At 42.7% G+C, this 14770-nt stretch overlaps 1 protein-coding gene across 1 annotated transcript in view; it reads left to right on the forward strand.

The window, feature by feature from the left end:
* The window catches only part of PRKCH (protein kinase C eta), a 234001-nt gene that overhangs the window by 126979 nt on the left and 92252 nt on the right, over positions 1-14770 (forward strand). Inside the window, exons 5-9 of the mRNA XM_030319248.1 lie at positions 2882-2970; positions 4317-4446; positions 6620-6747; positions 9429-9572; positions 9734-9907. Of these exons, the coding sequence (XP_030175108.1) occupies positions 2882-2970; positions 4317-4446; positions 6620-6747; positions 9429-9572; positions 9734-9907 (665 nt within the window). The remainder of the gene's footprint in view (positions 1-2881; positions 2971-4316; positions 4447-6619; positions 6748-9428; positions 9573-9733; positions 9908-14770) is intronic.

Raw genomic sequence — 14770 nt, forward strand, 5'->3', positions numbered from 1 at the left:
ACCTCTGGTCATTCTTCTGCATAGTGCCAGGATATTTGATGGGCTGATTTTTAGTGGGCGGGCCCCCTGTTGTTGAAAGAGCAGGAAAGACCATTGGTCAGGAGAAATGTTCACATCTTGTTAAGGGGCATAAAACCAAATACCTGGTTGAGAAGGGTACACCATGCTAACATTAGTCAAATGAAATAGACAAAACAGATTTCAGAACAAAGAAAATTTTCAGGGATAAGGAGAGGAATTATGTAATGATAAAGGGATCCATTTTTCTTTTTCTTTAATATGAAATTTATTGTCAAATTGGTTTCCATACAATACCCAGTGCTCATCCCAACAGGTGCCCTCCTCAATGCCCATCACCCACTTTCTCCTCCCTCCCACCCCCATCAACCCTCAGTTTATCCTCAGTTTTAAGAGTCTCTTATGGTTTACCTCCCTCCCTCTCTAACTTTTTTTTTCCCCTTCCCCTCCCCCATGGTCTTCTGTTAAGTTTCTCAGGATCCACATAAGAGTGAAAACATATGGTATCTGTCTTTGTCTGTATGACTTATTTCACTTAGCATCACACTCTCCAGTTCCATCCACGTTGCTACAAAAGGCCATATTTCATTCTTTCTCATTGCCAAATAGTATTCCATTGTATATATAAACCACAACTTCTTTATCCATTCATCAGTTGATGGACATTTAGCCTCCTTCCATAATTTGGCTATTGTTGAAAGTGCTGCTATAAACATTGGGATACAAGTGCCCCTATGCATCAGCACTCCTGTATCCCTTGGGTAAATTCCTAGCAGTGCTATTGCTGGGTCATAGGGTAAATCTATTTTTAATATTTTGAGGAACCTCCACACTGTTTTCCAGAGTGGCTACACCAGTTTGTATTCCCACCAACAGTGCGGAACGAGAAGGTTCCCGTTTCAAGAGGGATCCATTTTTCAAAAAGACGTAATAATCTTTAACATATAGGCACCTGACAACAGAGTATCAAAATACATGAGGCAAAAACTCATAAAACTGCAAGGATATATAGACGAATCCACTATTACAGTGGGTGACTTCAATAAATATCTCAGTAACTGAGGTCCAGCAGACAGAAATTCTGTAAGGATATTACAATTTGATCAAATTGACATTTATAGACTACCCCACCTAACAACAGCAGAATATACATTCTTAAGCTCACAAGGAATATTAATATAGACCACATTCTGACCTATGATGTAAGTCTTAACAAATTGAAGAGAATAGAAATCATAAAAAGTATTTTTTCAGAGCACAGTGGAATTAATGCACACATGAATCAGAAACGTAGCTGGAAAGCCCCCCCCCCCCACATATTTGGAGATTAAACAACACATTCAAAATAACACATGGGTAAAAGACTCAAGAAAAATAAAAACTATTGTGAAATAAATGAAAATACAGTTTATGAAAATTTGTGGGTTACAGTAAAAACAGTACTCAGAGTAAAATTTATACCATTAAATGCATTTATTAGGAAAGAAGGATCTAAAACCAGTAATCTAGGTTTTCATCTTAGGAAGCTAGAAAAAGGAGAGAAGCTGAAAGTGAGCAGAAGAAAAGAAATAATACAATTAAAGCAGAAATCAGTAAAATTGAAATTAGGAAACCAATAGAGAAAATCCACCAAATAAAAAGCTGGTTCTTTGAAAAGGTCAATAAAATTGATAAACCTCTAGCCAAGCTAATGGATAAAAAACAAGCAAACCTCAGATTCCTCAGAATGTAGGTTTTGTCTTAGTGAGGGATGGTTTTGAGATCCCCTCAAACTGATATAAAAGGATCAGTTCTCTGGGAACTGTCAATTTGGTTCTCCTGCAAATTCAGTCTGATGAAAGCTAGATTTTTTTTTTTAAGTATATCGCTATTTGCTGACATGTCATCTGTATTTATGTATTTAATCCTAAAAACCTCCACATGCCCTGAAAGATCTTAAAAATAACACGTATATTCATACTGCTTCATTGCGGATTGTTCATCTTTTAATGGCAAACTGAATTCTGTCTGCACTGTGTCAGTATCCAGATGAAAATGGAAACAGAAGTTATTCAGAAGTTCTAAGTGTTTAAATAGTTGACTGAGTCATCCTGCAAATATTTGATGAGTGTCTACTTTGTTTGAGGCATCATGCTGCCCAGGAATTCTAAGGGTGATAGAGGCTATATGTGGAAGATTTGAAATGACAGAGCAAGCTAAGGGTTGTAGAGATTTGAGGAGACCGAGATGGTTTAGTCTCTCTAGAAGGGGAGCCAGGGATAGTATATTTTAACGGAAGAGACATTTTTTAAGTCGTTGTCTTGGTACAAATTTAAGATTTAGTTAGGCGGTAGGCAAAGAGGATATCCTAGGGATTAAGCAGGACACGGTCAGTGTGCAGGGAGGGCGAAGCCTGATCCAGGAAGAGCAGCTAGTCTAGTTTCTATTGGATCAAAGAGCTCCCATAGAAGAAAGGTAACAAGTAAGCTTGGCTAGCTTCTGGAGGACCTGACACTTGGCCGGGAAATTTGAACTCTACTCATGGGCAGTGAGAAGCCACTGAAGGTTTAGATCATGGGGCAAGGTGACCAGAATTATACTGTGAGAGGACTCCTCTGGGGGTGAGTGTGGGATCAAAGCCAGAAAGGACAAAATAAGCTCAGGACTTGAGCGCAAATAGTTTGAGTGTGAGCAAAGGCATGAGTTAGGTTGATAGTAAAGACGGTGGGAAGGACGGGTGTGCTGGCTGCCATCATGTGGGCCAGACACCCACATCAAGTCAGCTTGCAGCCCTTGTTGACTCGGTGCAGCCCTTGTTGACTCGACTGTAACTGGTAGACCTTCAGCCTCCGATGAATGTGTAATTATGGGCTTAATTTCCTAGTGTGCACCTGTGTCGTCCATAAGCGCTGCCATCACCTAATTGTTACGGCCTGCACTTGCCAAAATAATATTAACAAAGTGGATTCAAAGGTAAGAAGATAGCAGTTTGCTAATTAAGTGCCTGCACAAGCTCATGTGCATGCTTCTCGCTCTCTTTTTTTTTTTTCTCACTCCCTCCTCTTTCCACTTCCCTTCCACGCTCTTTGAAGCTGATGGTGGTATCAGAATTGAATTCTCTCTTTTTTATATTATGGTATTTTTAATTCTATGCTTGTGTAGTTTGACCTGTCCTTGAGTTGATCCCACTTAGTGATCAGCTGGTTACAAGCTCTCAGGATCAATTTTGCTAATTCGGAGAGAGTTTTTGGAGGACTGACCGAAAAGATCCCTGAGTTTGGCATCACATGACCAGGAGTTGATGTGGAATCCAGCCTCTGCTAGTTAGCTTCTCTCTTAGCTCAGTCTTAAAAATGGGATTCATATTTCCTTCACACAGTTTTTGTGAGGGTTAAGCAGGATAGAATTGATGTGATGAGTATTTGTTAACTGTAAATTGTGCTTTCTCAATAAGGCGACCATTAGCCTCCTCCATTGTCTTCCCAAATATCAGGGAGGATGCATTTCTGTATATAAATGCCTGATCCTCATTCTTGTAACTTGTATTGTGTTCAGCTAGGGTAGGCACATTCCAGATTCTGGAGCTAGAAAGCAGATGGAATATTGCTGACAATCAGCGGATTTACAGATGCACTGGAGAGTCTGACTTTGAAACTCAGTGATGCCCTACAGCACACATATAGCACATATATCACCCATTAGCACATATAGCACACACATAGTACACATACAGCATGTGCCTGGTCTGATTATTTGCTGGAATCAGTTTGTGAGATTAAAGCAGGACCTCTGCCCTCAGATTGTTACAACACAAATGCCAGGCAAAGGCTGGAAGGGCTGAGGAAGCCACTTGAATGTCCCCTGGAATGAATCCCTTCTGCAGTTCCATGCTCCCTGGGTGCTGCCTTCTCCCCTCTGCCCCCCACAATATCTGGAAAAACTCCTGGTAATAACAAGTGGATATAGTCTATAAAAAACCTGTTTAATCCTGAAGCTAAGAGGCTCTAGGAAATAGATATGGGTGTGGGGGAGTTGGCAGGGAGAGATATACAGCCTGAATATAAAAGCTGATAAAATGGTTTTAATTTCTACTTACCTTCCCAAAGGGTGAACAATCTAATGCTCACTACACCCTTTCTGTTGAGTCTTGTTCATTAGAAAATGTGCACAGTCTGGTGAGTAAGGCCTGAGTACAGTGAAATGATATACCCAGCTCAGGTGTCACGGTAACGCTTTGCACTTGGGGGGCTCCTGTTACATCTGCATGAAAGGTGTTGGCCTGGAATGCTAGCTCCTGTCCTTCTGTTCCCTTTTTACAGATTGCTGAACAGAGGTTCGGAATCAACATCCCGCACAAATTCAGCGTCCACAACTACAAAGTGCCAACGTTCTGCGATCACTGTGGCTCCCTGCTCTGGGGGATAATGCGACAAGGACTTCAGTGTAAAAGTGAGATGCTGGGCTGCCACGTGCCCACTTCATGAGGTCACCATGCCGCAAGCTTTCAGAATTCTATAGGTTCCGATTCTGACCTAGGACCGGTGGTTTTGGATACTTTGTAAATTAAATCTTACCGGTTCTATATGTATGTGTCCCTTGTCAGGCATGTAAAAAGAGCTACATCTGGTTTTAAGAGTTCCTAACTGTAGATTTGGTCAGTTGTTAAATTCAGTGTTCTGTCTAGCTGACTGTCATCTGTTTAGTGCCGAGTGCCTGCTAATTGTTGTGTATTTGGAAAAGGGGGGAAATGGGATCTTGGTCAGAAATAGAAGACTGTAGGAGGCAAGGTGCCCAAAAAAGAGAGGCTTGAGTTATGAGTAAGAACAGGCAGGAGAGTAGGTCTAGTGCCTTTACCAGAAATAAGCAAGAATTGAGTAAAAGCACAAGGAGAGCTGCCCTGAGTCTTCTCGAAGAGATTGATAGAGATTGGAGAGGTATGGGGTGTGAAGGATGCTTAAACTTCAGCCACGGACTTGCACGTCACTAACTATGCCCAGTGGAGCCCGAGTTTGGAGCTTTTGCTGTAGCAAAGGGTCTGGGATCAAGGACTGATTCCTGTCCTGTGAGGAGTTGGGAAGCTGTTGGCCTTGAGTTATCTCCCACTGGGTGTTGCTGTAACAATATGGCCATCCTGGGATGCAGTCCCATGCTGAAATACAAGTGAATGTCATCCTTAAGCTTTAGATAAATCCTGAGTGACTGGGGGAGGCAGAGTTGGTATCATTGCAGCTGGACGACTTCCATCTATTGCCTGGACTTACAAAGCCCACTTCTGTCGACAGAAGGGACTAGTCACTTGTCTTTAGGAAAGACAAATTCTGTAATCTCATTAGAAGTTCACTTAATAATTCTGTTTTCCTAGATATATTAAATAATTAGTTTTGAACCAAAACAGCAACCAGCTCATGTGTAGCTTCAGTTCTGGTCTTGCTGGGTCTTAACCTGGAAGGTCTCCCCCGGTGTGGGTTTCCAGTGCAAAAGTCACTTTCTGCTTTTGTATGGTTGTTGCTGACAATGCAGAGCCATGCGTGGGGCTCATCTGCGTTGTCCTTGCCCCCTGAGGCCGGAGGGTAGCGCACCTGTAGCGATCCATCGCCTATAATTTTTGCTTCTCTTGTCACCTGGTTCTTCAGAAAGGGCACATGAAGCTAATGAGGCTTCAGCCTCAGGCTCCCTCCCTTGCAAAGGTGTCTTCCAGAGCTCCACTCGATTGGATATTCTTTTTCGTAAAGAGGGGCACCCTAAATTACACAAATGCAGACCCCACAAAACCGGGATCTGTGCACGCTTCCAAAGATAGGTGGACGCTCCAGGCATCTGCTGCTTGCTGTTCCATTCCTACCTCCCGTCAGCAGTGCCCATGGAAAGAAACTGACGGAACTTTCTTTCTGCTGATTAAACCTTGGGTCCTTCATCCTCCCGAGTCAGTTTCCTGTGCACCAGGAACTTAGCTTGCTTCTGTCCTCTTCCAACTGCCATTTACTTTGACCTTTAAAAAAGTTGCTTTTCTCCCCCACGAAGGAGTTAGAACCACAGGCTGAGTGCCGAGAAGCACAGCCCCCACAGGATGCCGTGTCCTGTGCTGCGAGGGCTACCCAACCACAACAGTACTCGGAAAGAAAGCTTTACTTAGAGGTTTTTCTCTCAGAAACACCATCTCCATCCTGTTTGAACAGTGCTCTATAATGTGGCCTTTAGATTGCTGCCTTTTATTGAGCAATACAAAGAAAAGCATAAAGTCCGTTGGCATGATTCCTTGTGAGTTCCTTGAATTGTCACTGTGATGAACATTTTGATTTCTGTATTGAATCATGCTTGTCAATCGGCCATGCCTAGTACACATGATTTAGGTGAATGTCTTTCATCAAGTCACAGTGGAAAGAAATGGATTTGAAATTTATTTTTCATTCAGTGTGCCAGACTTTCCGCTTCTGCACAAAGCAGACACAGAGAAAGTGTCAGGGATTGTTTTGAGTGCAAGTTCAGGTTTATGAGAAGATGGCGTTGCTCAGCCCATAGAATTCCTCTGTCATCATCTTTCAGGTTGTTAAAGTTGTTTTTTGCGGCACGTGTTGGCTTGGCTCCTTCCTGAATGTGGATTCCCTTCTCCTCTCCCTTCTAGTATGTAAGATGAATGTCCACATTCGATGCCAGGCAAACGTGGCCCCTAACTGTGGGGTGAACGCGGTGGAGCTCGCCAAGACCCTGGCCGGGATGGGCCTCCAGCCTGGAAATATTTCTCCAACCTCGGTGAGACTTTGCTTTTTTCACTGTATTGTAATTTAGAAGTTGCTCAGATGCAGTGAGTCCGAATGAGGGAATGTGGCGTAATCAAAGTTCCTAATGTCAGCAAACATATTTGCAGATTTATTGTATTTTTTAAGAGCATTTTGGTCCACAAAAAGAAGATTCTTTATACAATTATATGACAAGAAATGACAAGCAGGAAGCAGGATTTTTTTTTTTTTTTTTTTTTTTTTTTTTTTTTGTAATTAGCTTCCTGTCAGTGTGGTCTGATGAAACCCTGGAATCCAGGGCCCTGGGTTATCCTCTTAACTCTCAGCTGGGGCCCTGGCGGCACAGTTGACCAGCAACTGCGGGCCTCAGCTTCCTCTTCTCTAAAGGGGTTGAACTGGAAGATTCTCCACCACGCTGGAGTCTAGCTGTTCTGCACTTTTTGTTTATGGATTGTGAATTTATCTCTCAAACTCAGCGACAAACAGGAGTTCCTTCCTCTCGGCTCTTGGGAGTGGGTGGAGTTGGTCAGTTGCTGTGGACATGTTTTGTCCGCAGCCTCCCTGAGTGACCTCCTTGCTATTGACCGTTAGAGCCTCGACCACTTCCCAGGCCCAAGTGCTTTTGCTGCCTTCCTGGCTGGGTCTGCAGACTGCTGGGAAAGAGCCGTGGCTACTGCTGTGGTTTGTGAAAGGTGTAGCTTGATATCCGGTTTAGGAAAACTCTAGAGTTAGCTGTTAAATATCTCTGGGCACTTAGGAAGAGAAGCACAATCACAGTCAAGTTCTTGGTTATCCAGAAAATGTCCGTACTCACCATCCCATTTCCTTATTACTAGTAGATTAGGGCCTTGGACAGACATTGTATTCCTTTATTTCAGGAAAGCATTAGCAAAGTCTAATGTCTAGCTCATGGAGAGACAGGCAGGATGCTAATACCATGAGGGGTATTTCTAATGCATGAGACAGCTGTTCCCGAAGGGCATAGGTTAAGGATTTCAGCTTGCACCAGGGCTCCTAAAATGTAATGAGAATAAGATAGACCATGTGGCAAAACCTCTTGAGTGGGCAATGTCATTTGTCATTTGAACCAAGTATCTTTGATATTCTATTTGAAAGTGGAAAAAACAAAATTACCTGTTGTTTGACAGCAAAGCATGAAAAGAACCTTAAGTCTATCAAAAGAGAAGAATGGGTTAAAAAAAAAAAAAAAGATTGAGAAATACTGGCTTAGAGTTTTCTGGCCAGTACCAGCCCAACCAGGAGAAGTATTTAAGTGGAGGAAGTGAGATTCATGCTGGTAAAATTTTTCTGTCTTTGAAATATTTATGAGCAGAGACCTGGAGGAGAAACTATTAAAAACAATTGGATTTTTCAGTCTATCCATTTGATAATCTGTAATCACTGTTTTACTGGGGCGAGTAAGTAAAATCCTTGTAGCTTCAAGCAGTTGCACAGTTGTTTGTTGGAAACATTGCTTAGAAGTCACTCCAGATGAGCTGGGGTTTTTTAGCTAAATAGGTCAAAAGCTACAGAGTGTTAGACTTCTCATCTGGTGTCTGGTGGCAGCTTATCTTATAAGTGTCCCGAGATGGACACCTGTGTGTCACTTTGCCTTTAGGTAGCTTCCTCACTGTGGCAGGGCTTGTTCCTGGGGCTGAGTTACCCACTGAGGAAGCCACACCTATTTCTGGTTCAATATGGTGACAGTGGAGCTCTCAATGTGCTGGTGGTCAGCTTTTGTAGAAGGCAAGTTGGCTGTGTATCAGAAGTCTTCCAAATTAACATTTGGGCCCTAAAGATTCCATTTCTGGAAAGTCATCTTAAGAAAATAGATGATGATCGTGATCATGATGATAATAACAGCAGCTCAGCTTGTGTTTTAAAGAGGCCAGGCACCGATCTAAGTGCTTTATACACATTTATTCATTTCTCATAATAATTTGCATTCCAGTAGCAGGGGAATTAATGAATAAACTGTGATGCATCCATAAAACAGAATATTGAACAGCCCTTAAAACTCGTGTTCTTGAAGGATATAGAAAATACACATGACAAAGTGTTACATAAAAATGTGTGTTATGAAACAACAATTTTATTATATTTTTAAAAACTAACCAAGTGTAAAGAAAGATAGGTATGTGTGTATGTGTAATTGCTTTTATTTTTTATTTTTGGAGGGGGGAGCTAATGAAATTAGCGGTGTTTAAAATTTTATCCTTCATTATTCTAGTTTTACATTAATTTTTATTTCTCTTATGTAATCTTAAATACTGTGTAATAAATATTGCTTCGTTCATTCACATCCTGGTGCGGATCCTCTGAGCAACTGTGAAAACCACTCTTTGAATGAAATGGACACCAGGTGGCGCTCTTGGATCCTGAGCATCCTCTAGAAAGCCGTCACACCAGACTAAGGTGTTTGTGCTTCATACACTCCATTCGGGCTCAAACTGAAACTCTCAGTGGCTTGGATATATTTTTAAGTTATTCTTTCCTAAATATAGTCAGCACACATCGGGAGCTGGTACTGAAGTAGTTTCGCATGGCAGAACCTGATAACGTGTCAAGCTGAATTGATCTTTCCCCACCTGTTGTGTTGAGGGTTGAGGCAGCCAGTAACGTCTTCTGCATCCATAAATGCTTCAAGCACCTGCCACGACTTCTGACTCCATGTTTTCCTACTCTTCCTTGCAGAAGCTCGTTTCCAGGTCGACTCTAAGACGACAGGGAAGGGAAAGCACCAAAGAAGGAAATGGGATCGGGGTTAACTCTTCCAGCCGACTTGGTATCGACAACTTTGAGTTCATCCGAGTGTTGGGGAAGGGGAGTTTCGGGAAGGTGAGTCATGACTTTAGGTGTCCGGGTTAAAGGAAGCATGTTTGAGTGTGCGTGTGTGTATACACACGCATACTTCCCAAGTGCCGGGAAGTGTGTGTTCCCACACCCTCGGAGCCCCAAGAGTTCTCACGCCTGTGCTCCATCCTCCCGCGCTGCCGTAGGTGATGCTGGCAAGAATAAAAGAAACCGGAGACCTCTACGCCGTGAAGGTGTTGAAGAAGGATGTGATCCTGCAGGATGACGATGTGGAATGCACAATGACAGAAAAAAGGATCCTGTCCTTGGCTCGCAATCACCCCTTCCTCACTCAGTTGTTCTGCTGCTTTCAAACGCCCGTAAGTAGGATTCACACGCATCACCTCAATGCCCTCCTTTCTTAAAGAGTTCAGATGTTAAAGGTTTCATAAAGAAGTGCATCAGACTTTAGAAGGATGAACTCCCATTCTAGGCTCTGTGAAGGAGCTTGGGTTTTAGTTCTGAGAGCAAATGGAAGAAATTTAGCAGACGAATGACAGATCAGGTTGTATTTTTTAACTATAAAAAAGATAACTTTCTGCAATTGGTAATAGAAGCATCCTTTAATTATCTGTATCCTTCCTCTGAAGGAAACTGTTATTACTGATTTCATTATGTACCTTTCCAGAGAATTTATTGCACAGGAAAGCATACACCCACACTACATATATGTATCTGTATTTTTTAAAAACACAAATGGTAAGGATACTTTGCTCACTGGGAGATCATGACATGAGCCAAAGTTGGATGATTAACCTGCTGAGCCACCCACGTGCCCTTCCAGCTGCCTTATTTTTAAAATAACTGCAGAGTGGGGCGCTTGGGTGGCTCAGTGGGTTACGTGTCTGACTTCGGCTCGGGTCATGATCTCAGTGTTCGTGAGTTCGAGCCCCGCATCGGGCTCTGTGCTGACAGTTCAGAGCCTGGAGCCTGCTTCAGATTCTGCATCTCCCTCTCTCTCTGCCCTTCCCTGCTCACACTGTTTCTCTCTCAAAAATAAAAAAACATTAAAAAAAATTTTTTTTTAAATAGTTGCATAGTATCCCAAGACCAGGACATAATTTATATAACTTGTTTCCTATTGTTATACATTTAGATTGTGCCTAGCATTTTTATTCCAATCAATGTGGCAGTGAATGCCCTTGTACTTTTATCTTTACGTATTGTTCTTTTATTTCTGTGTGACATACTATTAGCAGTGGTATTGTTTGGGCAGTGGTATGTGCATTTAAAATTTTGACTGAGTCCAATTGGCCTTCTTCCCCCTAGCAGTTCAAGATAGCTAACATTTTAACACCTATATACCAGGCACTGTTCTAAGTGTCTATGAACATTGTCTCACTTAATCCTTAGAGTAGCTCTGTGAAGTGAGTTCTGTTAACACCACTCCCATTTTTCCAGAGAAGGAGACTGAGGCCCAAAGAAATTCAGCTTCCAAGAGATGGAGGTTTTGACACTGGGCAGCCTGACTGTAGAGCCCAGGCTCTTATCTCTTGCTTGCCATATTTTTAAATGTACACTTTGAAGCCGTGCGTGAGGCCTCTTTCCCCCGTTATCCCATCGCACCATGTAGCCTATCATTTTGATGATCAGAGAGATTTACAAAATGGTTTCTTCAGAGTCCTAATTGGCATTTCTGGAACTGTGAGTGAGGCTGAACATTCATTCGCAGATGTGTAAGGATCACTTGTGTTTAAACACGTTGACCCTGTGCAGCCTGGAGAAGGTGGGGGTAGCAGGCAAGCCTAGGAGCTGGGAGACAGGATGTATGAAGAGCGTGTACTCTCATGCCAGCCAAGCATACTGAAAGGAGCTGGGGAGTCAGTTAATGCTCCTTCCCCTCATGGTCTGCGCTCAAGGAGGCCACACCCTCCTCACCTCATGGTCCGTGGTTCAGTAAAACAGCCCTGGAGCCCGCACTGCCCCTGCTGCCCTGCCTGATTCTGGGCTGCCCATTCCTGGGTTCCTTGGGCGCTCCAGTTATGCTCATCCTCTTCGCTTCCTGGAGAAGCCTTGAAATTCTATTTCCTGTGCTCTGTGCTTTGCCTACACAAAGCCCTCCTCACCTCTCCCATCCAGCGATTATCGCAGAGGGGAATAGGGTGACAGCTCAGGCTTGAAAACAGCCTTGTCAAGAAGGATGGTATCATTTGATGGATACCAGTTGTCTGCCTGCATTTCAGGCTTGAGCCTCAGGCTTCTACCGTGAATCACACAGCCAAACAGGGCTACACTCAGATCATCTTTCCACGGCCTGAGCCAAAGAGTGGATGGTTTTCTATGATATTGAGTTAGATGATCTAAACTGGCTGATAACCTTTGAATCAGACAGTTGACAGGCAGGTAGTGAACTTAGTCTGGTGGGGCAGTGGCCATTATTTAAAGTTACTCTAATGAACAAACAAAGAAGTGTCTCACGCTCAACTCCAGGGGACTTCTGCCTGCCAAAGGAGATCCCTATGATTCTATAGAAGCCGTCAGAAGTCTCACCACAATTAGATTGTGTTATGGTAGAGTAGAACAAGAAATAAGCCTGGAAAACACTGAGAGCCCAGTGAAAATAGCATGGAGAGTGCATAATTTTCTGGAAAAATATAAATTATACAATATAACAAGTTATTGGTGGCCACACCGAATTTCTACAATGTTCAGCAGGTGAAATCTTAAGCATTGGCGGTTTATTTTTCCTAGTGATAGTTTCATGTGTGGCCACGAGGTGGCAGTCGTTACCGCATGGTGATTTTATTTCTCCACCCGAGCTGAGAACCGACACAGGGGGTTAGAATTTGTGTTTTGCAGTAGATGTCTCCAAAGCAAAGGATAAAAGAAATTTTCCCCTGTCCTAAGTCTAGATGATAAAGGAGAGAGGACCGACTTAAAGAATGAACTGAACTTTCCTCATGCTGAGATAGAGATACACAATTTTTATTTTGCTGTAGTTTATTCCTTCTCTCCAGTTGGCAAGGTATTACACTCCTTACTATGCATGGCATTTATTTGCTGTGTCTGTCAGAAATCCTCAGTAACTATCTCCATTTGCTGTTGAAAAAGATAACTGTAAAGAATAGAAGATGTTAATTACTATAAGGAATTGCAGCAGATTCGTTACATTTTAGCTACTCAGTTTGGCAGGTCATGGCCTCTAAAATGAGATGCTAATCTGTGTGTTATGCTGAACTGTTACCGTCAGCATTTAGAAGTGAGCCGAGGTGAGGTACTGGGGTCACATCCCAGCTGTCTACAAAGTATTGTCTCATTATAAAGACCGTTAGAGGGGTGCCTGGGAGGCTCAGTCAGTTAAGTGTCCGACTTCATCTCAGGTCATGATCTCACAGTTTGTGGGTTCAAGCCCTGTGTCAGGCTCTGTGCTGACAGCTCAAAGTCTGCTTCAGATTCTGTCTCCCTCTCTCTCTGCCCCTCCCCTGCTCACACTCTGTCTCTCTGTCTCTCTCTCTTTCTCAAAAATAAACATTTAAAAAAAATTGAAAGACCCTTAGAGAACTCTTACTCTCTCCTGTCCATCCCTGTGAAATGAGTGTCCCTGGGGCCCAGAGAAAGGGAACAGGAAACTTGCAGAGGCAGAGGGTCGCTTAGACTGTAAGTAGGGAAGACAAGGTTCACCTCTGGGTCAGGCTGACCCTGGAGCTGCCACTGTGCTCTGACCCATCAGCGCACATGTCATTGATTCAGCATCTGCCTAAGCACCTCCTGTCTGCCCTGGCTCCCCTCCAACCTGTTGCTATAGAAGCAGCATTGCCCTTGGAAGTGGAAGACCTGAGTTCCTCCAACTTTGTTTTCCTCTGAGTGGCTGAAGTCTACCTGAAAATTCTTTTGAGCTTTAAAGTTCTCATGGTTAAGATGAAAGAAGGATTGTGGTGAGGACCAAAGGAGAGAATGCAGAAATGCTTTGTACATGTGCAGCACTATTCCAAAATGAGTAAGACTCATTGCTGTGATGACTGCCTCCTTCCTTACCCCAAAGAAAAATGTCCTGGGGCTTCCCAGGGGCCAGCATAGACCCCATATAGAGGGTATAGTAAACCCCTAATAGTAGGACTTTGGGAGCCACTCTAGTTCTTGGCAAACGCACAAAGGTCAATTTCAAATTGGTAGATAATTTGTCAAGTTTGCTTCATAGGATTGTGTGCTCATAAATTACTGCCTCCAATTTTTTTCCTAATACTGCTGGTTACTCACAAATACATAATTAAATTGCCATCCTCATACATTGGTGATAGCATAGTTCCTAATAGTTTATGAATAATTTGATAATCTGGATCAAGACTCATAAAAGTACTTAAATTTTTTTATTTCATGTTTATTTATTTTTGAGAGAGAGAGAGAGAGACAGAGTGTGAGCGGTGGAGGGGCAGACAGAGAAGGAGACAAAGATTCTGAAGCAAGCTCTAGGCTCTGAGCTGTCAGCATAGAGCCTGATGCGGGGCTCGAACCCACAAACCACAAGATCATGACCTGAGTTGAAGTCGGACGCTGAACTGACTAAGCAACCCAGGTGACCCCTCATAAAAATGTTTATACTCTGGGATCTGTTGATTTTATTTCTGAAACTAGCCTAAGCAATAGAAATAAATGTTATCTATAAAGACGTTTAATTTTTCAGTGCACCATTTATAATAGGAAAATATTGGAACCAACTTGAGCATTCAGCAACAGGAATTTACTTAAATAATAAAATACTTAAATTTGATGAAGATTTTTCAGCTGGTAAAGAGATAATGAATAATAAGCAGTTGAATTACAACGTGTCATAAGCACCTAGCATGTATTATTTATTGCTTACGTTTCTTACAACAGCCCTGTAAGATAGGTACAATTATTGTCTCTTTTTGCTGAATGATAAAGTCCTGAGGACTTACGTCCCTTGCTCAAAATCTAATATAGTAAATGGTGGAGCTAGGAAGTTAGAGCCCAGGAAATAATACAGAATTTATGATGATTGGTAGTGTATATCCACATCAGGATCTGCCCCAGATGGTGAATGGGCAAACCTAGCTCCTCCAAAAAGAGGAAGGAAATTATGTGAAATAAACTACCAGGGATGGAATGAAGGTAGTGACGTGGCAGATGGTTTTTCTTCTTTGTTCTATTTTCTGATTTGGGTAATGTGACTATATTTCTTTAACATTGAGGGTGGGGGGGCGGGATGGGGGGAAGGGCCCTGT

Source organism: Lynx canadensis, chromosome B3 (assembly GCF_007474595.2).
Source record: "Lynx canadensis isolate LIC74 chromosome B3, mLynCan4.pri.v2, whole genome shotgun sequence".
In the NCBI taxonomy this organism is placed as follows: Eukaryota; Metazoa; Chordata; class Mammalia; order Carnivora; family Felidae; genus Lynx; species Lynx canadensis.